Source organism: Notamacropus eugenii, chromosome 2 (assembly GCF_028372415.1).
Source record: "Notamacropus eugenii isolate mMacEug1 chromosome 2, mMacEug1.pri_v2, whole genome shotgun sequence".
In the NCBI taxonomy this organism is placed as follows: domain Eukaryota; kingdom Metazoa; phylum Chordata; class Mammalia; order Diprotodontia; family Macropodidae; genus Notamacropus; species Notamacropus eugenii.
This window is the reverse complement of record NC_092873.1, coordinates 145,998,954-146,023,834: the sequence shown is the minus strand read 5'-3', so window position 1 is coordinate 146,023,834 and position 24,881 is coordinate 145,998,954. Positions and strand designations below refer to the sequence as shown.

Genomic DNA, 24,881 nt, shown 5'->3' with positions numbered 1-24,881 from the left:
ACCATGGAAATAATTTCTAGAAATAGTACCTTTAAAGAAACAGCCAGTTTCTTCAAAAAAAAATGTGCGTGTGTGTGTGTGTGTGTATGTATATATATATATATATATATATATATATATATATATATATATATATATATATATATATATATATATATATATATACATACACACACACACATATACACACACACATACACATATATATATGAAATCCTCATGACAGTTCTCCTACTTATAACTTTCCAAATTGTAAACTGAATTTCTAAAAACACATCACCTATTTTCCACTTTAAACTGTTCTTTTTGTGGTCCCTTGAAATACAATAAACAAGGTTTCTCACTATTTTTTGAAAGAATGGCATACAGACAAAAAAATTTCCTAAAGTAAAATATATTCTAAAGGGTAGCCTCCCTTCAGTGCACCTTGGGCACACATTAATTTCTCTATGAATCAGAAATAGAAAATATTTCATCTGTTAATGCATTAAGTTTTGTCCTCATCACTTTTAAGGGTTAATATCTACCCAATTTCATGTATATCAAAGAAATATGCAGTCAGGCCTCAAGATAAGCAAGCAATAAGAATTCAGTGCAGACAAAAGTTCTTAAACTACAGACTATTCAGAACAAAATTATTTTAAAAGTCTCAGCTAAAGTAAGTAATGATTTTCCTCCATTCCCTGTCATCCTTCCCTATATAAGGGGACTAATTTATCTGTGAATACAGGGAAACAACTGCATCAAATGTCCACTGGAATCCTGATTCACTGCTTCTACAGGTCTCCCATTAGAATGAATAGCAATACTCCTGCTAGCTAGCTGTCTTCTGTTCATGTTAGCCTACTGTTATGTAGGTTACTGAAAATCAATTTGAATTAGGGTAACTCTCTTGATAACCAACTAACTCAGGAGACCATTTTAGGCAGGTTAGTTTTGGGACAACTATAAGACAAAATTAGAAGTAAGATTTCACTAGATTTTTGTTAGGTGATACTAGAAACGAGAAAGGAGAAAAAAAAGATAAAAGTATCTTATTGACATTTTTTTAAGTTCTTTGATTACACTGGTTATGTCCTTTTTAATCAATCAATTTCTGTGTATCTGTGATTATATCAAGGAGACTCTACCACAGGGAGAAAAAAGCTGTTTCTGAGCTGAATACTAAGAGAAGGGAGAAAATAGTAACATGTCATTCTAAAGAAGTCTTGGAATGATAATTTTCTTCTAAGAGTCTCATAGTCAGTTAATATGAAACTATTTCCCTATGTTGAATTGAAAATATCTATTAAAGACAACAAATACTAATTTGAGTGGCATGGGATAAGGAAGGTCATTTCACCTCCTAACCCCATCTATCAACCAAATACCTCAAGATTGAGATGAATCCATTAAGTAATATAGCTTTCAAAGAAATCTAAACTAGCATTTTCAATTAAGAGTTCAATAGAGCTCATTTCCTTATTTTAAAATAAGTCAATCACTTGCATAGTATAGTCATAAATAAATATTTTTGTACTAAAACATTTTCACACATATTACAAGATAAGAGTACTTCTGAAAATAGTGACTCTGGCAACACAAAACACTATATAATCAGTTGGGAAATATTTTCCTAACCAGTTTTCTTTCTAAAATTCATTTTGTGAAAGCTAAAATTTCAACAGGATTAAAGAAAGTGTTCAGAGAGGCATTTTCTTTCCTAATTTTTAATATTCACTACAACCAAATGAGACTTTTGACTTTTAAAAAGACTGCCAACACAATCCAGGCTATGTCACTTTTCCTTCAAGTTTCTAATATGAATATCATAAACATCAAGTTTTACACTGCTGGTAATTTTATCAAAATTAACACAATGAGAAAATATTTTAAAAATTATTTTAGACAGAAATTAGCAATTACTAAGCAAAATAGTTTTTAAATTATACAGCCTATAAAACAATGCTACAGTTACAAAACAGTCTCAAAGGCAAAGTATTGGGCCTAAAAAAGAATTAAAGTTATTTGAAAAACAGTAGTCAAAAATTACATTAAGTGACTAAAGATCTTGACACTAAAGTAATTTTATCATTTGAATCACAGCAGAGACAAAGCAGAAAAGACATAAGAAACATTCCAGTTATGCCACAGTGTACTTTTCCCTTATGTTTTTCTTTTCTCTAACTGAATTATCTGCAATTTTTTTTCTACTCAACAGTTGCATTAAGTGCATAATTTTGTCCAAGGAAAATAAAACTAAGGTTCTTCAAGAAACACACATTTCAGATTTCAAAAAAGAGAAAATTGTGCAGGATATCAATTTTAGTGTCTCCTTTATTAAACAATACATCAAATACACTTAAGATCTTCCCAAAATTCATAAAGAATTGTTTCACTCAAGCTAAGGCTCAATAAAAGAGGGGGAAATAAAGTTTCTAACTTTAGGTCGATTTTTAATGAGTTCCTGGTAAAGTTATTGAGTTCAAATACTAAAAAGCCTCCAGAATAAGACATCAAAGTCTTGCTCATATTCAAAAATGCCTAGCCTTCTCTGAGAAGAAAAACTAAAATTAAGGCCTTACAATTCCAGTTATAAAGTATCATATACCCTTGTTTTATATGGTTTTAAAAAGCCAAAAATTCTGGATATTTAAAAAAGTTCCGTCTTTTAAAAAGGGCAACTTTCATTACTTAATACAGCATATTGCCAAAAGATGAGAAATGCCAGAATTTGTTGACTTATGCCAAGTGTTAGAATTCTGAGAGGCTTTTAAAGGAGGATGCACTAGACTAATGAGACAGAGATGGAAAAATACTGGACAAAAAGTCTTCCAGCTCAAAATTACAGTTCCCTACTGAAACTAACCCTCAAAAAGTACAAATTAACAAACCCCCATGATTAATAAAATCTGTTCACTTTATATTAAGCCTCTATAGCATGATTATGGAATGTTTAAATCCTCTGGGGAACAAAGGAATCTTTTCTCTGTATTCCTGCCAGAGTTCCTAGCTCTATATCGTGGGCAGTATTTATTTGAACAGGTTCTGCAGCATGGCTGTTGCATATGTAGGCCGAGCCTGTTTGCTTTCAATTGCATTCTGAAGATACTGGATGCCACCACAGCGTTCCCAAATCTCTTCAAACTGCCTGGGCAAAATCTCAGCACCACGCTTCCGAGTTAGACCAGTCTCTTCAAGATTTAGCTCGCACATTTCCATGTCATCCTTACCTATAAATTTTGGAGACATATGAAAATCATAATATAATTTCAAAATGATCTAACATATTAAATAATTTGTATACTCCTGACGTCCATAGTTACGTTTCTAATTAAAAGTCAACCTTTTAGCACATCATGAAAACTATAATTCTCCCAAAAATTCCACAAATGTGGTTTCTCAAAAATAACAAATATTCCAATAAAACATCAGATAAACTATCTACTATTATAAAAAAGCTACTTCTTGATACATTTGGTAATAATTCACAACTCTTTGGAAAGGGCTTAGAATCACAGAATTTTGGAGCCTGTTGGTCCAACTCTATCACTTGCTACATGACTAAATTGGGGACAAAGGAAGAGAAGTGTCTTGCCTTACATCACAAGCACAACTAATGGCCGAGCTGAGACCAGAACTCCACACTGCATCCTGGAGTCCCAGACTTCTATGGTCCTTCAGTTCTGAAATTCCATATTACTCTACCTCATTAGGTAGTGTCGGGAAAACTCTATCCTCTCAAATCTTTCCTCTGTAGGGGAGGTTCCATTTTTTTATTATGCTGTAGGAGTTTCACTGTAGAGCAATCTGCATGAATTTTACTATCTTTAGATATATAGATTTTTAGAAGTCTTCTTAAAAAACCATCACTGTGAGTGAAATGATATTAAATCATAAACTCTGGCCAAAGCATATTTCTCTAATTACAATATGGTAAGAAATCTACGTTTTTTGTTAACCCAGATATGATCAATTAAAATAAACACCTTTGACTTATTCAATCATAATTTTTAAAACATCAAGAGCAGAGAACCTAGAAATCACAGAAAGAAGTCAAGAAGACCCAAAAATATACAACTGAGTTTCTCATCTAAAGCTTTCAACTAAAACCTCCAGACCAAAACAAGTCACTTTGGATGATCTGACATGCATGCAGTAGTAATGGCCATTAAGCTCCATAAAGAAGGAATGGAGAGGCTGGTATGTCAAACACAGAAAAAGACCAGTTATTATAAGAGCAGTATATTTGGCTATCACTTGCCAAGGACAAATCCGAAGCTCTGTCCTTTCAACCTAAAGAGAATGCTTTGATTTCAAGAGGAAAAACAAACTGAATGAGCCTCTGGTTTAGGTTTATGGTTACAACAAAGAGTTCCATGTTCATCCCCATCTCTTTGACAAGTATTTCCCAAATTGTTTTAATAAGCTCTATCTTCTTATACTTTTATACAACTGTTTTTTGAAGCACTCATTATTTCTCATGGAATTTAGAAGCTGCCTTCTTTCTACCTATGCTATCCTCTGGAGCAACTTTTTAATATCATGGACCTTTTTGGAAGTCTGGTAAAACCCCTCATCAGAATAATTTCATAAATATGTAAATACCTAGGATTACAAAGGAAAGTGATTACATTAAAAAAATTTTTTCTCAGCTGAGTGCACAGATCCCCTGGAATCTATCCATGGACCTTCTTGAGAGTACATGAACCCAAAGTTATAAATCCCTGCTCTAGGAGTTCATTCTGTGTGGTTAAAGTGATCAGAAACAATTTTATAATCATAAGAAGCTTTTCAAAGCACACTGCCATTGTGGTTGAACAAAATGGTTCCTAGGTAGAAGATCTGCAGTTCACAAAACACCCTCTTTCTAAACACACATCCACTCTTATAAATGCATACATCCAAGAGATCTTAATGCACAGGTCACAGAATCAAAGGATTTTAGATTTGGATGGGACCTTAAAGATCACTGAAGTCAATCTCCTAACCCATGCAGCAGTTCCTTTTTTTATCACTGTCATCAAGCTTCTGTTCAAACATGTTTACTGATGGGGAGCTTTATTTTACACAGGAGTACAATTTTTTCAGTACAGAAACTGACTCTCAGTTAACTAGTACTTTTATTTAACCATAATACTTTCTTTCCAGCTGAACAGATTCTCTAAGTTTTTACTGTATAAATATATTTTAGAATATGCTGCAAACTATTTTTTTTTATTTCATATAAAACATACGCACCAGCTACAAGAAGGATAGGTGGTTTGTCAGGATGAAGTTCCATTTGTCGGGCAATCCAAGGGCCATCAAAATGTGCATACCACCAACCTTTCTTCTTATTCTGAGGATCTTTGTACTGGTCTGCAGGACGAATGAACGGAATACGGAAATAGCGTTGCTGCCGATTCATTTCAATCTCCTGCTGTCTGGCAGGAAGCTGAGTTGTTGGGTTGTGCTGAGCTATTATACAAAATGAGGGAAGTGACAATCAAGACAGGGAAAATGAGACAAGATAACAACTTCTAATTCACAGAAGTCTTCTTTCTTTTAAAAAAAATTAATTATTCAGTGTTCTCTGAATCAAGGTTCACCATAAATAGAAGCTGAAAGTAAAAAACATAAGAACTGAAGTGTAGTTGGTTTTTGTATTTTCTCTTTTCAAATAAATGTAAATGTAAAAGCATCTCCTCTGACTTATACAAGAAACTACCGAAGGTTCCTAGAGACACCAGCAACACGAGGAGTTACGCATTAATAGACACCTGTTCTCTTCCTTCACATTTCTGAACTGTGGTCAAGCTTTCACCACCACCCCCCTCCCAGAATAACTAGTTTATTGTTTCACAGCTAGGGAAGAAGGTCATTTCACTGATTACCGAGGGACAGGTTTGAAGGCTGTCAGTGAAAGTTTCAAGGCTTGCACTTTGGAATAGGACCGGCACTTAACTCTTTCATGGCTCATGAAAAAGGCAAGTTTTGTGTGCACCAGGAAACAACCAAAAGATAACTGAATCTGACTGGAACAACACGTGAAAGTAACTCTCTGAAATGGTGATTCACCTTGGCGCTGGAAATTCTGCTTTAACTTATATGAGACTCCTACTCAGTTTTATAATAGATTATGTGTTTGAATGTTAAGAATTGTCTTGTTCCTTACCCATACAAGAGGAGCTTATTTAGGCAAATTGAAAATGCTTTGGGTTACTTCTGTGAATGATATACAACTTAGTTATTATTTGAACAGACCAAGTTTTTGTAAGCTGTTAAAAGGACTTTTATCAGTGCTAAAAGCATCTTGAAGGATTTTCGGTTATTTCCAAATCTTAGAGAATAACAAAAATGTTAATAATTCAAGTTTAATTGTTAGAGGCATATTAATGTTCAATATTGTACTTTGAGAATCAATCAAATTCTTTAATAAGTCTTCAGTTTTATTTAACAATAATATATACTAAATTTTCAAAGAGAAACTCAATGAGAAGTAAAGATTAAAGAATAACAGCCTGAGATATTACTGGAATAAGGAGAATTAGGGAGTGAACAAAATAAAGTTTAAGCAAAGAATCTGAAAGTAATAAGGAAGGTGTGAGTTCTTATGAAAGACAGGTTGCGTGCACTGACAGAAAGGGTTGAGAAAGTTTTGGCTTTGTTTAAGTGAGAAGGCTGTATGAAACTTCACATGTTTTATCTTATTGGGAACTATAGATCTGAATTACACTAAAATATGTTCTTAAGACTGAGGTAGATTAAAGCTAATATCAGACTTCTATTTTTAAATTCTTTGGCAGTGGAATGGCTGAAAATAGTGAACTCCACAATATTTAATGCTTGAATAAATAGTCCTTGTGTAAACTATAACACTAAACAATTGAAATTATAAACTGAGATTCTGTGTGGTACCATATGCAACACAGATTCAAGTGTAATTGAATGTATTCTGGTCTTATTTTAAGTGAAATGTAGCTCTCTTAAATATAATGCTTACGATACATCAGAATTTATTATACTATTTAGCATTAAAATAAATTGGGAAAATTCATGGATCTGAAAACTTGTTATAACTGGGTGACCCTAAGCAAGTTACTTTATGTCTGTTTGCCTCAGTTTACTAATCTTTACAGGAATAATAATAGCACCCACCTTCCAGGATTGTTGTGAGGATCAAATGACTCCGCAGTGCCTAACAGGGTCTGGCATACTAAGGCAAGTACCAAATTATTTAATTAGCTGTACCTGCTTCATACTTGGTAACTCTATACAGCGTTTTCAGATGTGATCAGTGTACAATGTCAGTAGTGATGAATGATTTTCTGTGCAAGGTACTTTGGAAATGCATTGAGCTAAAATGAGGTCACTTGATTAGTAATGAGTTTGTTTCAAGTTTCAAATGCATAATACTGTTTATGATATCATTCTGTTTCTACATGTCCTTATATTATGAAAATTGGTAAACTATTTTATCAGTTATGTCATTAGAAGAGCAACTTTTTATAGCTTGGATATCATTAGAGTATGAACTGAACTACTAAAGAAGGTGGAAAAATTGTTTAAAACTTGTAACATTATTTTATCAATCCTGCTAACCATATTTTACAATGTTTTTGTAACTGTAGTTTAGAAACCTGAATGTTCCCACCTTTGCCTACAGTTCAGAGGAAGTTACAGCTCAAAGCTATTTGGCTATTACTTCTGGGAATTATAAGATTTTTACCTAAGGTATTAAGGATTAATGTCATGATGTTAAAATTTACATTCTAAAAGGGTAATGGTAATTGTAATGTGAAAAGGGGCCTTTTAGACTCCCCTTCATTTGTAAACTTGCTAGGTTTCTAGAAACCATATATGCGGGCAAGGTCATCAGCCCTGTGAAGACATCATGGGTTACAGAATCGATGAAACTGGCTTACTGAGAATTCAGAAGTTTGCTTTAACAATACTCTTTCATGACTGATCTTTATACCAGGAGGAGTCTAAACTCAAGAATAAGAAAAGAAAAATAAGTGAGTAATGTGAAGTGAAATCTCTTGTTACGTGTATATGAAATCTGGTAAACGTTTACTGCTTATTACAACTCCATGAGAGCAGAAATAACTGTGCCTTGCCTTCAGATGAAATGAGTAAAATTTGCTATTTGAGGTGAAAGCTTTTGAGACTTTGATATTGTTTTGAGTTCTGAATTCAGGCATAGTTGTCTGATAGTTCATTAAGTCAGTAATCCATCATCAAGAGATATACTACAAGAGTGTGCCCCTGAACTGTTACAAGTGGAGGTCTGTATCTGGGAAAAAGCCAAGTGGACCTTGGCACAGCTGAAGGTAAGATACTTTTGGCTCAGTTACTTCCTTTTCAAACAGGAATGTTTCCTTGCCTGGTTATTCCTAAATCTGTCTATGAAGTGGAATCTATATTGCCTGAATGGTTGTCAACTGTGACTCTTACCTGAAATCATAAAGAGCCAAGGATGTTTTATCCTGGCATACATATTTTGTTATTCAGTGCCCTTAGGCCAAGGTCTGAAGGAACAGTTTTGATGCTGTTATAATCATGTCCTTGCTTTTTCCTCTCATAGCAAATATCTATAATCAGAGCAAGTTGTCAGTAGAAGAAATGAGCACAGTCAAAGTTTGTAAGACCTTACTGTTTTCAATCTGAATGTATACTCATTCCACATCCCAAACAACTTAGGGACTTAGTACCTGAGCCTGTCATCTAATACATGCATAATCATGTATGAGATCAGAACCCTGAAATAGCTCATTCTTTCAGAATGCTATGGGAATAATGGGACAAAGATACAAAGAAAAACCTTTGTGAAGCAAAGATGTTAATCTATTAATTTATGAGGTTATAGTCAGAAACCTCTTATTTTAAGTAACAGAATTTCAGTACTGTCAATCATCTTAGTGAAGAGTAATGCTTGTAATATCTGTTCCATCTGAACACAGCTAACAATTCAGTTTTATATACACTGCTCTCTCTGTGTAACTAGGGATTAATTGCTTGAGTCTATCTACACATTCCATTCCAAATCTTTTTGCTACAATTGAAGTTAACTTGGAAACTTGCATGTAAATTCATTTGTGTATCATAAGGTCATAAACCATGTTCTGTGACCTGTGTTTTTATGTGAGAATTAGATCCTCATCTGTTCCTGCTCCTCTTAAGGGGGGAACTGAATAACTGAACTGAGTTAGAATTAATTTAAATTAAGTAGTACTTAAATTTGGAATTTTAAAATAATTAAGTTACAGTACAAATTATAAAGTAAGAAAATTGGATAAATGTTTGAGAAAGCAACAAGATCAAATACACACACACATATAAACATAAAATTTGGAAGGTTTTAAGAATTCTGCCTTCTGTGGTATTTAAAATATTTTGTTTGTATTTGAAAGTCTTACACATATCAATTTAACAGTAACCCTGTAGTTAACAGTGTTTATGTTGGGTACAGAGTTCAAATAAATATAGAAACAGAAGGAGTACTTAAAACTTAAATTCTCTGAACTTTCAAGTGAACTATGGGTTCTGAATTTGATGTTCCCCTTATAGATCTGTTATTAATTAGATCAGAACCACAAAGTTCCAGCTGGTTTTCACCACATGAACTAGTTGTTGAAGAAATAATCTTTGTGACTTGTATTGAGATCTGTTTTGCAAAAGATTTTAGCAAGTATGTCTAAGGAGTCTTTACAAGTAACTTGGAGGGGCAGCTAGGTGGTGCAGTGGATAGAGCACCAGCGCAGGAGTCAGGAGGACTTGAGTTCAAATCTCACCTCAGACACTTGACCCTCACTAGCTGTGTGACCTTGGGCAAGTCACTTAACCCCAACTGCCTCATTCTGGGTCATCTCCAGTTATCCTGATGAATATCTGGTCACTGGATACAGATGGAGAAGTAAGGTTGGTGACCTGCACAGCCCTCCTTCACTCAAAACAAAGTCAAGTGCAAGTCATGTCATCATTTCTCCAATGGCATGGTCTTCTTCGGCAACGAAGGACAAACACACACATACACACACAAGTAACTTGGAACCAAAAAGGAAATCTACTGAAATGGTGCTCCTGACAACATGCGATCTTACAGGTTGCTCCAAGAAAAGATATTCCAGATGACTGAATGGGTTGTCAGAGATTCACGTTGAAATATTTGATTGAATGGACACTGAGAATGGGTTATTAAACTTCAAGGAGACTTACTGTTTGTTAATATGTATTATTAATAGGTATTTGGCTTTTGTTTTCTGTATACTAAGTTCTCTAGGTTATCTTGATGTTGTATGATTTTTCCCTCTAGATTAGCTCCTGATTTTGAACATTCTTACTATGGTTTGTACTGTGCTTGGTTAATGGTTCTGATCTCACTTTATAATTGGAACTAAACTGTATCACTCCCAAAATGTAAAATGTCCAAGGTCTCTTGCTAGCTTTCTGTCCACTGACCTTATCCTTGTGCCTTCTTGCAGAGTATCCATGGTAATGTTTTATCAAGTGTATTCTCTGTGGTCATCGGCATACCTAGGGATCACTTATGACCAATGGGGGGATGTTAAGGAACCCCCTGAATTTGTCTTCTTGAGTTGCCATATTTTCCAGAAATACCAGACTCGGAGTATGCTCTAAATGTGTCACAGACAAAGCCCCACCCCAAACTGATATAATTTTTATTTGCAGCCAAAGCTGGACTCCCTGTGTGTTCTTGGGAGTCAAGTCAGGCATCAGTCAGTCTACACCAGACCGAGAAACTGTGTAGCTGGGACCCTTGTAGATAAGCAGGCCATCCTATCTTTCTAGTTCACCAGTTCCAAGGGAAAGAATGAGGCTTTTGCCGTCACCCTTTTTCCTCCTCTTTGGGAAGGGATTAATCTTCTCTCCACCCCATGACTTCCCCTTTTTTCTGTAACTTAAATACCCAAGACTTTCTATGTACCACTGAATTCCCTGCATCTGTATAAGAGTTCCACATGCATGTTTTGTTTCTCTTGTAATAAATTCAGTTTCAATGCATGTCTCAAGGACTTGTGATATTTTTAATAGTTAAGACTCCCAAATCATTTAATTCTGTTTATATTATACTTTTCCTTCAAAAAGTTCAAAATGATAGCTATAGTAAAGCAAATAATATGAGAAAAGGAGTAGCCTTGATCTTTTTTTTTAATGAAAAGAAATTTGATAAATCTAAAGGATGTAAACACTGTCAGATACAGCCATTTCATTTGATGAGAACATCAAAAACTGCTCTTTGATCGAATGAACATGTATTTTAAAATGTCAAATTGGCTCTGGCAAGTTTAAGTAATAGTCTTGATTTAAAATAAAGCAAATATCCTCTATGAGGTGAGTAAATGCCATAATGTATTGACAGAACTTTCCTTTTATTCACTCTCTCAAATAACAATATTTTCTCCATCTTTTAAAATCCAATGAAGGAAATAAGTCTGAGATATTAAATTATCTCCTGAGTAATGGTAAGAATACTTGCTTTTCGGCTAGTTCAGGAAATTGAGTTCAAATCAGTCGTCCTTTCACAGTTCAGTTTTTATACTGAAGATATGGATTTTTTTAAAACAGTATGCCTAGGATATTTTCCTAAGGCACAACTTTAAATCTTAGCAATGAGCTTTTAGTTAACCTGCTTAATATATTTTGTATTCACAACTTAAAACACAGACCAAAATCATTAACTCAATTTAAACTTGGAGTTCTCACAGTGAAAATATATGTACAATGAAAAAACTTCTTAGAACAGGTATATAAACAGCCGTATAAATTTCCTAAAAGTTACAAAATGCATTATAGATATTCTTATTTAACTTCTTACCAAAAAAATAGGGAGAAAGAAGTAATCAATGAAATGCTTCTTTAGAAACCACACAAAAGCAAAAAGCAACAACTGTTAAGCAAAGCTCAGAACTGTCCAAAATATAGCTCCAGTTTAGTTAAGCTGAAAAAGCCCCAGCACCTTTTGAAGAGAACCCAACATGTTAATGGAAAGATGCTCATTCTTTTTTATTTGTTTTTATACCCCCTCGAAAATACTACTTTCAATTTTGTGCTCAGATTTTAGAATTTTAAAATCATCTATCATTTTTCAAATCTTGAGAAAATAAATAACTTTTTTAGGCCTTTTAAGTATTACATAGAAATCCAGCAATTTTCATGGAATGAAGAATGGTTTTTGATAAGTGTAATGATTACCCCATAATCAATCTAACATTTCATACACCTTTCAAATTTCAAAGGCAATGTGGAGATAGTTGGTGTGGTAGAAAGAGCAACAAACTTAGTGTCAGAGGACCTTGACTTCAATTCTGATTCTGCCACTTTCTATTTCTGTGACATTCAGCAACCTACGGAGGTTCAACTCCCTGAGAAGGCCACTTACAATAGGTGCCTCCGCTTCCTCTCTTGTCACTCTTCTTTACTCTGAAGTCTGGCTTCAAACTTCATCATTTGACCACAACTGCTCTCTCTCCTAAGCTCCTAACAACTTCTTACTTGACAAATCTAATGGCCCTCTGCTGACCTCCGCATCCTCTGACACTGTTCCCCTTCCTCTTCTCCACCTATCTGATTGCTCCTTCTCAGCCTTCCTTTGCTAAATATAATCCAGGTCATGTCTACTGAATTTGGATGCTCCAAGGGTCCGTCCTAGCCTCTCTTCTCCTATACTATTTCAGCTGGTGATCATATCAACTCCTATGGATTCAATTATTATCTCTACGTTGATGATTCTTAAATCTATTTATCCAGTTCTAACCTTTCTCCTGACTTCTAATCTGCCTGCAAGATTTCTTGAACTGGCTGTCACACAGACATTTTAAATTCAACATGTCCCAAACTGAATTCATCTATCCCGGTCTCTATTCAAGGGTGCCACCATCATCCTCCCAGTTACCTAGGCCCACAACCTAAATGTCATCCTTGACTCCTCACTCTCCCTTACCACCCATATCCAATCAGTTGTCACAACATATCCTATTAATTTTACCTTTGTAATTCTTCTTGTATATACCTTCTGACACTGCCACTACCCTGTTAGAGGCTTTCATTACCATATGCCTGGTCTATTACAATAGTCCAAATACTGGTCTCTCTACCTCACATCTCTTCTGATTCCAATCAATCTTCCACTCAGCTGTCAAATTCCTAAGTGCAGATCTTTACGTCTGACCCTCCCTTCCCCATTCAATAAATTTCACTGGTGCCCTATTACTGCCAAGATCAAATATGAAATCCTTCATTTGTCTTTTAAAATTCTTCATAAACTGACCCCCTTCCTTTCCAGTCTCTTAAGACCTTATTTCCCTACATGTACACTGTGATCCAGTGACACTGGCCTCCTTGCTGTTTCTCACACATAACACTCCTTTTCCTGACTCAGAATGCTTTCACGGGCTATCCCCCACACCTGTTCTCCTTACTTATCTCTACCTCCTCGATTCCCTGACTTCTTGAAAGTTTTAGTTAAAGTCTCATCTTTGGCCAAAAAAAAAACAAAAAACCTAAAAACCCTTTCCCAATTTTCTTTAATCTTAGTGCCTTATCTCTGAGGCTATCATCCCTTTATCCCACTTATGTGTCTTGTTCATATGTTGTCTCTTCCATTAGACTGTGAGCTCCTTGAAGGCAGTGATTGTTTTTTTCCCCCTTTATATCCCTGGCACTTAGAGGTATGCCTGGTAAATAACAAGCATTTAATAAATGCTAACTGGCTGACTGAATGAGTACTAAATTTGAGTACTAAATTTTTCCTGGGAGTCTATAGAAGCAGTATCCACCAGGAAATCTAGCAATGCTGATGTTAAAAATCTTAATAACTTTCTTTCAAATTCACTTAAAAATTTTTGTAGAATAAGACAAGTTTTATATCCAATACTATAAATTACCAGGAGTCCTTTTAAAAAATGCACACACAACATATCAGGAACATATTACAGCATCTTATCCAAACAAATCATCATTTTCACTGATTTTGAGAGAAATCTGATAAATAATAAGCTGAATCACTGATTTATATTATTTATGAGTGCATATTACAGAAAATGAAAAAACTCAGAAGAAAAACTCTTCCTTATCCCTGTTTATTTGTTTGTTTTACAACTGGTAGGTTTTCTAATCCTGAGTACATGTATTAACATCCAAAAGTTGTATCTAATTAAAATACACAGCAGCTTATTGGAATCAATTTTTATGTTCTAATACCATCACCTAGAAAAGATACTGTTTAAGAGCCATCACCTAAAGTTAGTTCTGATTCTAAACAAACAGCTGTTATATTAAGATTACAGAGTTTTGCTACAATAAAAAGAATAATATACACTCGGTATAAAATGCTTGTTACTTTTTTAAAAGGTGGTATTATTAAACATTAAATAGTAGATTAATGGATTCAATTAAATTTACCTCAACATATATGTATGGTTCAATGAGGAAGGTAAACACACAAGCATCTTTAATATTTTTTTAACATAATTATTGCAAGTAAGCTTTTTCAGTTCAAAAGTTGTTCTACTACAAATAAATAAATTAGTATATCATTGTACTTTGATTAAAAAAAGTGTAGCAAAACACTGATTAACTGAAGTTAGAAAGTTTAACCCATCTTCCCGTTAGCTTATAAATTAGGATCTTCCCACTTACGTGAATTGTTCAAAAATGGTGCAAAATCTGTGAACAAATATTTCATATTGAAAATATAAACATGTCAATGATTATGAACACATATAATTTATTAAAACTATCCTTCCTTTCAGGTGAGAATTCACATGTGGTGAATGCTTTCTGATTTTTTTTTTTTGATTGATTAGGTTTCAGGAATTACTATTTGCTTCAAATATGCAAAGGAAAAAGTACTATCTGTTCTTCGTGGTGAAAACTGTGGTGTATAAAATGAAAACATGTCAAATGTACTACAATTAATGTTTGATGCAATGGGACCAAAATTTTCATATAAAAAGGAAATGACAGCAAAAATTTCCAAAAAAATTGTAGTCAGTAGGGATAAAAAAAAAAATCATACTACTTTTAGATAATGGACTCAGGTTGCTCCGTTTCTTTGAATATCCTACATCATAAGAGATCAAGCTGTCAGGTTAAAATAACTTTGAGCAATTAAATATCATACATCTTTGAGTCATTAGCTAGTCCCTCCACCACATTCCTGAACTAAACAATTTGAAATACATGTCTTTATAAATTTAATGAAACTAGTGAAATTTAAGAAATCACAGAGTGAGAAACTTTTAACTGTATTACAAAGATTTGGTAAAAATCTTAATTTGGTTTATCTGTAAGAATATCATTATTATTATTATTATTATCATGATTATACAATCCCCCATAGTACTTCACAATGGAATCACTAATATCAAATTCTTACATTTTTGTTAATCATATGTGGTAGTTATCCTCTCAATTTCTTTTTTTTAAGTTTAGATCTAATCCTTCAAATACAGAAACTTTTTTCAGAAAATTCTACTTCAAGTCAACAGATAATAACTATTTAAGCACAGTGCTTTCTAAAATAGGCTCACAAAGTTTTCTAAGTACTTTAGCCATACTCTATATTTCTGGATTTTAGTCAATTAGGTGAGAAAGGAAATAAAGAGAAAATTTAGAAAAAAATTCTAAATTTAAATTTAAAAAAAAAAGGTAGTTTTTAAAGTATCCACAATAAAATTTTAACTAGGAAACTGACTACATGAATAAATCAAACAGTATATTACAGCAGTTACTGTGGAAAGGAAATTTTTTTAAAAAATTTTAAAATTTAAAAAAAAAAAAAAAAGGAATGACACTAGTAGTCAACAAACCTGGATTTTAGTTTCAGCTAAAACAATAACAGCTGTATGACCTAAATAGGCCAGGAAAGCATTTCCCATTTTTGTTGTTAAATGGCATATAAGTATCTGTTCTTACAACTGGAAAAATGTACCTTGGTTTGAAGGACACTGAATCCCTTCAATTCTTTATTTTTCCCTGGCTCTGTTATTTTTATTTCTTCTGAGAAGAATATGACTGCTCATTCCTCATGCAGAATAGCAACACCGCACCTACAAAATCCTGCCATTTTATCACCAAACCTTGAGGATAACCTAACAGTTAGAAAAGCTTCTGACAGGGAAGCTAACATGCTCAAGAGGATGGTGAGAGAAAACTTAAAAGACTCTGACTTCAGTCAGAAATGACTAAGGCAAAGAAGAAAGTCATCAGAATCCACACACTCATGAAGAATATAAATTGTCTAAATACAAAATCCTGGAGCATGAGAAATAAGTGTTATCTCTGATATTTAGAAGATGGTTTTATGAGAAAAAAAGGAGTAACTGGACATGAGGACAAAATCAGTATTAAAATGCCCACAATAAAAATCTTCCATCCTTAAAAAAAAAGAAAAAAAAACACTTTAATTTCACCCTGTCATTTCCTCAAGTTATCATTCTGTTTTTTTCTTCTTCCTTTCAACAGTCACAATCCTAAGAAGGTTTGAAAATGTCACCCCTCTATTCAAGAAGCTTCTGTGATTGGCTATTGCCTTTAAGATAAATTAGAAACTCCTCTCTGTTAAGCAATAAAACACATAAGCTAGCTTCAGTCTATCTTTCTAGGCTGATTATACATTATTACCTCTCATATACTTTCTGCTTCAGTCAACTTGTCTCCTGTACACATCTCTCTATCTTTCCATTGGCTTCCCACCCTACTCCCATGCCTGAAATGCTCTCCTCTCCTCATCCTTAGAACCCCTAACAATTCTTTTCAAGTTTCGACCTAAGGGGCACATTGTTCAAGAAACCTTTCCAGATTCCCCAACTTGTTAGTGCCCTTTCAAGTAACTGTGTATTTCCTTTTCTGTATCTTCCATATACTTCCATTTACTAAACTGCAAATATGTTGTATCCTCCTAGTATAATGTAAAATCCATGATGGCAACAGCCATCTCACTTTGGCATATGTCTCCCCAAAGTACATAGTATAATGTCTAACATACAGGTACCTTGTAAATGTTTATTGATTAGTTGAATTGATTACTCTGAATTATACAGGTTGCAACACAAGTTGCTCTAAAATAATTATGATAAATTCATAGATAATGAAGTTTTAAATATTAGTAAAGCAAAGCTAATTTTGAGGGTCCATTTTGGACACAATATTACAAAAGGTAATGATCATGGCCTGATGTACTATGTAGAAACAGACTAGAAACCTAGAGAGACTACTGGTCTGCCTCAGGATTTCTAGGTCTTTGATGCAGGGCACAAGGGCTCTCATTCATGTTTTTTGTTTGCTTGGTTTTTTTGTGGGGGGGGAAACTGTGATTATGTTTATTGCTGCATACAGAATAACTAAAGATACAGTAATTTAAACTGGAGCAAAAAAAGGCATGCTGTAATTTTCTTGGTCAATGTAGAGGCAGATTTCAATTAGGTAACTGCATCAATGGAAAGAATAGTGGACTTGGAAGGAAGACACTGTGTTGAACCAACAACACCACGCATTTATTAAATGCCTCCTATGTACCAGGCATTGTCCTAAAAGCTGGGGACATAAAGGCAAAAACACCCCATGGGAGGCTCATAATCTAACACGTGTGACCATAAAATGATTTAATATCACTGAATCTCAGTTTCCTTATCTGTAAAATGTTGATAATGCTACCTGAGGTATAACACATCACAGGGATGTTATAAGGATCAAGTGACAATCTGTATGCTAAATGCTTTACAGAGTTCTGAGTGCTAAATAAATGTTACCTATTAGTATTATAGATATAAATGAGATACTAAGTTTAAATATAAATATCTTTTGATCAACCATATTTATAACACTGAGCAAAACTGGACAAACTATATCATTTTCAAAGTAAAATTCCTTAGGCCTTAATAGATATGGTCTTAAAAACAAGTGAAATGGTAATTATACTTAAGTAACATAAGGTCATCTCAATGAAAAATAATGGTTTTTAATGATTTAAAGGTCACTTTATTGAAAATTAATATCAAATCTTTTACCAAAATACTGTATATTAGTCACTTATCTACAGCCAGGTAAAACAATCATACTAAGCTCTGGTACAAACTTTTAGCTTATCTTGTAACTCCTCTGGACAGACTCTTCGAAGTTATAACAAGCTCTTACCATAATCGGTGACTGATTTTGGTGCACGTTGTTCTGTTTCTGTATTGCGCTTCTTGTTCTTGGATTTCCAAGCATGGTAGACCTTTAGTCTTCTATGAAACTCTTCTCGACAAGCTGCCAATAGTTCAATATCTATCAAGTATAAAAAAATTTGGCAAAGAGAAAAAGAAAAAAATTAATTTCATTTTCTCAGTATAATTCTAAGGCAGAATGGTATAGTAAGGAGAGAAATGAAGAACTCAGATTCAGTCCAATTTCTAACCCATACTAGCCATATGGCCCGGACAAGACCCACAAGTTAGAGACCCAGGCAACTCTCTAAAACTTTAAATTGCAGAACAGCTGCCAACCTGTACTGGTAGAAGAAATTTCTTTACCAGAGCATTCTCTGCACTGATGAAAATACAGATATGGCCAAAAAATTTCTGAAGTAGAGAAAAATGGTCTGAGAGAAACTTAAAATAGCTAGAAATTCAATAATAAATTAAGTAATCATCCAGTATATTCTTTCATTGTGTTGAAACATCAATTGTGATATCTACGTAGATTTGGTCCAATGAGATTTACCTTCTCAATCGCAGCTCAATGTACACAATACTCTAAGGTTTGCAAAGTCTTACACATACAAAATCTTATTTGATTCTTTGGCCATATTTTGCTCAACATTTTAATCAAGAACTTGAATGATTACACAGACAACATGCTCACTGATTTGAAAATAACATAAAATTATAACAATCGGCAGGACAGTGGATAACAGACATGGAATCCAAAAGGATCTTAATGAGCTGAAAGGGCAGTTAAGGAATATACAAGGACAAATGTAAAGACCTGCACCTGGGTTCAAAAAATAAATACACAAGTAAAGGTTTGAGGTGGGGAGAAAGAGATTTTGGAAAACTATAAGTTCAATATGAATCAACAGATATGACAAGGTAAAGAGAAGTAGTATAATTTTTTGTTTACTTATTTCATTTATTATTCAATTTAATCAAGCAAGTATTTAATAAGCTCTTACTATGCACAAGTCACTGTATGTAACACATAAAAAGTAAAAAGTCCTTCTTGTTTGGAGATTTTTAAAATAAGGGAAACATGAGTTATTTTGTATTCTATGAAGTCAAATGGTTAGACCAGAAAAAGAGATTTAGTTCTCAGACCCATGATTTAGGGAGAACACTGGAAGACTAAAACAGAGAAGGGTAAAAAGAATGGTAAAGGGACTTGAAATTGGCCGTATCAGCTGAGAGTTCATTTAGCCTGATAAACAAAAAGTAGAGTGGAACATCATGCCTGTCTTCAAATATCTAAAGGGTCAATATATAGGAGATTGGTTAGACTCATTTTGCTCTTCCCCAAAAGGCGTAAATCAGACCAATGGAAAAAACCTACAACAGAGCAGATTTTTTTTTTTGGTTCACTTAAAGATAAACCTCAACAATGAGAAGCAGCGAGGTGACACAGAAGATCGAGTGGTGGGCCTAAAGTCAGGAAGATGCATCTTCATGAATTCAAACCTGGCCTCAGACACTTACTTGTTGTGTGATTCTAAGCAAGTCACTTAATCCTGGTTACCTCAGTTTCCTCATCAGTAAAATGAGCTGGAGAAGGAAATGGCAAACTACTCCAGTATCTTTGCCAAGAAAACCCCAAATGGGGTCACAGAGAGTCAGACACAACTGAATAACTGAACAACAATGAAAACAATTACAACTGGTTTTTTTTTTTAAAGGCCTCTGCCTTAGAAGGCAGTACTAGAAGTCTTAACACTGGATGACCATCTTTCCACTGATAACAGACATATAGGACTAGAGCTCTAGGGATATGCTGTGACAGATATAAATTTAGGAGTTGTCTTTATCGAGGTGATATTTAAATCTATATGAATGTATGACACTGCTAAGAGAGTATATATACAGGAAAAAAAGGATAAAATCAAGGAGAGAATCTCAGGAGATAACCCATTTGATATAGGAGAATGAGATAACAAACATATCTAGGGAAGAAATAATGGAGAGGTGGGAGAAAACCAAAAGCATGCAATGTCACGAAACTATTCTCAGTCTTCCATCATCTTAGTGTCTTCCTTTCAAGGCTATCATATATCGTGTATACATCTTGCCTGTACGTAGCTGTTTGCTTGTTATCTCCTCCATTAGGCTGTTATCTCTTTGAGAAAAGGGACTGATTTTTATCTTTCTTTGTATCCCCAAAGTTTAGCACAGTGCCTAGCACACAGCAGGAGTTTCACAAATGTCTGTTACCTGACTAACCTGAGGAAAAAAGAAGGCATGACACTGAATGTTTCTTGGGAAGAAAAGTAGGAGAGACTTTCACGTAAGAGCGCTAAACTTATTTTTCCCTTCAGATTCAACGTAAAATATTGAGGTACATGAACAAGCAACTATCCTAATCAACATCAGAATATCTCATATTTACTATACCACTACAGTGCCACCACATTTTTCTAATCTTCTTGCTTACTGACATGGGCAAGAGAAAGAAGAGTTCTATTTTATAATTTCACTTTCCATTTAACTTCTTGGAAACTATTTTAGGGGAAAGATCAATAGAAAGAATAATTTATAGCACTTCACACAAAAAGATTATTTTACAGAAAACATAAACCCATATACTATGTTCAAGCCATATAGCCTTTACATATACACAGACATATATGTGTGTGCGTATATGTTTATACACACATATATTTCTTCTTTGTACAAACTTACCACAAGAGGTATTGATTGTATCACGGAGTTCTGCATATTTCCATTTACTAAGATCATATTTCTTTGATCCAGCAGCTGCTTTGGTAGCCTGGACTACAGGACCTCTGTAATCATATTTTTATATGTTAGAACAAGAAATGTTTTCTACACCAGCAAAAAAGTGATTATTAATTAGTGCTTTGCACACAGTAGATGATATATAAATGTTAGGTATTATTATTATTACATAACAATCATTATTGTTAGAGAAAAAAGAAAAACTGCTATTACACACAAAATGTAATCACTTTTGTTTCTTAGAAAGACAGGATTCACAAATTATTAGCCACTGTTAATAGATAGAAGTCAAATTCCTTCCAAATACATCAATATGTTGTTTGAGCCAATCTTAGCAAACAAAAACTAAAGTGCATTTTTGGATGTAAGTATTTGTTAAGTCTGGCAAGAGGCATGGACTAGGGAGTCAGGGACCTGTGTTTCAAATTCTGAACCTCATTATAAGTAGTGTGCCCATACTGAAGTGGCTTAACCTCTTTCTGCCTCCATTTTCCAAACTGTGGACAATAATATCCATAATTCATTGCTATGAAGATATGGTCTGTAAACCATGAAGCATTCTATTAACTGTGAATCTGATATTATAATGTAAATCTTAACAGTGAATGTGTCTACAAAATCATTATAAAAGAAAATGCTTTATTTACAAACCATGATAATTTCTAACACTCGCTAAAGCAACTGCAGGAGAATGAAAACTACTGAACTTTCATCTGAGGTAAAACTTATAGATGGTTTAAATTCAATAAAGACAATGGTGTAAATGTCAAAGTAAGGTCATTACAAGATTGACTTCTGATAGAAATTATGCTAATTATTTCAAGTTCCCAATTATGTATGTATGCATTTTATAATTTTTAAACTGGCAATTAAAATGTTATTAGCTTATATTTAGAGAAATATGATGGATCAGATTCTGCCAAGTGAGAAAGTGACTTCTTTTGGTTGGCAAATTAAATTCAAGGGATGGAGCAATATTTAAGTATTTTAAAGCAATTTTCATAAAAGAATTTCTAAGGTATTAAAGGATTGACTTTTTCTGAATGGTTAGTTTAAAAACAAGCTGTAGGTTAGTCACATGACAAAGCTCTGGCCTCATAAATCAAAAAAATAATTTGAGAAGTTGATTTCATTGAACTAATAATCATTATAGCAGGAGTTCAACTACACCAACCTAGCCAAAATTTCTGACATTTCTTTGGCCATTTGTTCTCTACAAAAAAAATCATTAATATAACAAAAATGAGTAAAAGAAACACTATATTTTAAATTACTTTCTTAAATTCCAAAAAATAAATATAATTTCTTAATCTTAATAGTGTAAACATGTTTACTGATTTTACTTTTCCATGAAATCAAATAATAATTTTTATCTCTCTAAAAGTACACAAGCTCTTAAACACTGCTGCTACATGACTCATTAACACATAACAAAAGTTCTATTTAAAATTCCTTAAAGTTAGAACACGTCTTATACCTATTACTAAACATAATCATATGCATTTATATATGTATATATATATATATATATATCTCTTTTAGATGAAATTCTGTCTCTGCTTTTGAATATGAGGTGTGTACAGCGTATACAGATCATTCTTCAAAATGGAAGGTCTAACAAATAAGATTATCAAAATATATATGGATTATATATTTTGTCTACTGAATTTTTAATCCTTAATATTAAACAGCTGGAACATAAATATAGCAAGTGAATGTGTTCTACAATGCAGAGATTCAAATAAAAGTCAGGTTTTGAAGAAAATACTGTAGCTCTAAATACAACATGCCAAAAAGAGAATAATCTAATAAGTACTACCTATAAAGAAATGAATGATTCTGACCTTGCAAGAATATTTTATAAGGATTAAGAAAGTTCTACTAAATGTGTCCTTTGGATGAGTAATGATCTGTATTCATAGATCCATTGAAGTATAAAAGTAAACTGGATCTTTACAGAGATTAACTTCTCCCCAATTTTTGGTATAGCACTCAATTTTGGAAAAAAGGATGAGAATTTAGCTGTTTACTCAAAGGAAACAGTTCACTTATTCATTTTCTATTTTCCTACCCTGGCATGTTCTTTTCCTTAATTTTTCAGACTTCTTGTCTTTCATGTTACTACGTGAACTCATATAGTAACTCAGTAACTGAAATAAGTATCTAAATTTCTTTCACAGATATATGTATATGCAATTCTTTGTGTTAACATTAACATCCACATAAACGTCAGATGTAAATAATTTTAATTATTAAGGAAACAACTTGCAAATAAAATAATATTAATTCTAGCTCTGGGTTTTCAAAACATGTCAACATTCAAAATTTTGTTTTCCTTCATAATTTAGCTTAAATCTAAGAATCATTGCTTTTTAATGATCATAATTTTTTCAGGGCACAAGCAGAGTTTGCTGGACAACTATCATCAATGAAACAATCCAACCTCCACAGTTATCTCAAGAGGATAGAACGTCTCTTTTGTTCTACTCCTCCCCATAAAAAGCAGTCTTGAAGTGGTGACAGAAGCCCGTCCAACAGCCTAAAAGTAATCATAGATTTACAAGCCAGAGCCTTTTTACAAAAATGAGCTCCAATAATTTAGATAAGCAAAATAAGCATTAAGCTAAACATACAGCCAAAAGAAGTAGACATTTAAACAAATAACGCTTCATCTAAGAACAGTTTCTTTGGTTTTTCTCATTTCCAAAGCTTATGTATGATTATATTAAATTGTTTTTTGTCTCCCAGGACATATTACTTCTCAGTTTGTACCTCACAGTCCATGACAACTTTTTTCTGAACTTCTAAAACTCTCCACATTTCTCTTTAATCTGAATAAACTTACTAGCCTCCACCTTCTTTTACTATTTATCTGCCTTAAAGATGGAACTGTTTGAATGACAATTACATGATGCCCATCTGAGTGAACAGTGATCTACTTTGTGCGTTCGGAAACCTACCTGTGATGGTAGCCTCTCTAATCTTACTCCAAATCCTCCAATTCAGGTTTGAGATACTGTTCAACCATTTCATCAGGAGGATCAGACGTAAATTTTCCCTCCATCCCCCATAAAAAAATTATTAATTGATTTATTCTACTTATAAAGAGTTGAAAATTTGAAAACTCAATAACATAAATAAGGGCTTCAATTTGTTTCCTCACAGACACACTTATGTTAATATTAACAGCCACATAAATGCCACTTAGTAAATAATTTATTAAGGAAACAAATTTCAAGTAAATTAATGCTAACTCTAATTTTTGGTCTTGAAATAACTGATGTCAATATTCAGAATGAAAGTTAATATCTTCTTAATTTAGAGTTTGGAGAGAGTGTGTTCCACCTTTTAAAGTAACTTATTTAATGTTTATATAGCTATCGTTAAACAGCATTTATTTAATTTCCACAAGGTAGGAAGGTATATCCAACAAATTTAACAAATATGCTTGCTTGGAAACAGATGATCTTTCCTTCAATAGGTTATATGTATTCTCTTCACACATATACTTAATTAGAATTTTTCACTTACATTTTAGATGTAAAAATTAATTCATACTCAAATGGAAACAGTGAAACTCATGGTCTGGAAGCTTTTCATGACTGAAAATGTATGTATATATTCAAATGATTATTGAAAGATGGTGTGATTATAATAACCTTTCTTTGGTCCCTTTTGCCAGTGGGAAGATTTTCATAAGAAAATGTGCATTCACTAATATATAGTAAAATCAGCTTCTGAGATTTAGCTTCAGATTGACATTAGTTTAACAAATACTATACACATAGTCTGAGTTATCGCATGTTAAAAAATTGACCTTCAATAACTTAAAACTGACTATATTAAATTATACTAACTTGAAAATTCATTTCAATTTAAGTGAAAAAAGGTTTGCATCTATGAAAATAATTAAAATCCTATAATAAACTCTTCAAGCTAACACTTAGGAGGAATGAAATTTAAGAATACCTA

General features: G+C 33.3%; 1 protein-coding gene across 4 annotated transcripts in view; it reads right to left on the bottom strand.

The window, feature by feature from the left end:
* Positions 1–2,298: 2,298 nt before the first annotated feature.
* The window catches only part of MYO6 (myosin VI), a 226,644-nt gene continuing 204,061 nt past the window's right edge, over positions 2,299–24,881 (bottom strand). The window contains exons 30-35 of one of the 4 annotated variants that reach the window (XM_072642643.1): positions 22,084–22,122; positions 20,853–20,956; positions 18,121–18,252; positions 14,623–14,649; positions 5,221–5,439; positions 2,299–3,212 (exon numbers count right to left, since the gene is read on the bottom strand). In XM_072642643.1, the coding sequence (XP_072498744.1) occupies positions 3,013–3,212; positions 5,221–5,439; positions 14,623–14,649; positions 18,121–18,252; positions 20,853–20,956; positions 22,084–22,122 (721 nt within the window). In that variant the 3' untranslated portion in view covers positions 2,299–3,012. The remainder of the gene's footprint in view (positions 3,213–5,220; positions 5,440–14,622; positions 14,650–18,120; positions 18,253–20,852; positions 20,957–22,083; positions 22,123–24,881) is intronic. The other 3 variants (XM_072642644.1, XM_072642645.1, XM_072642647.1) reach the window with 3 other exon arrangements.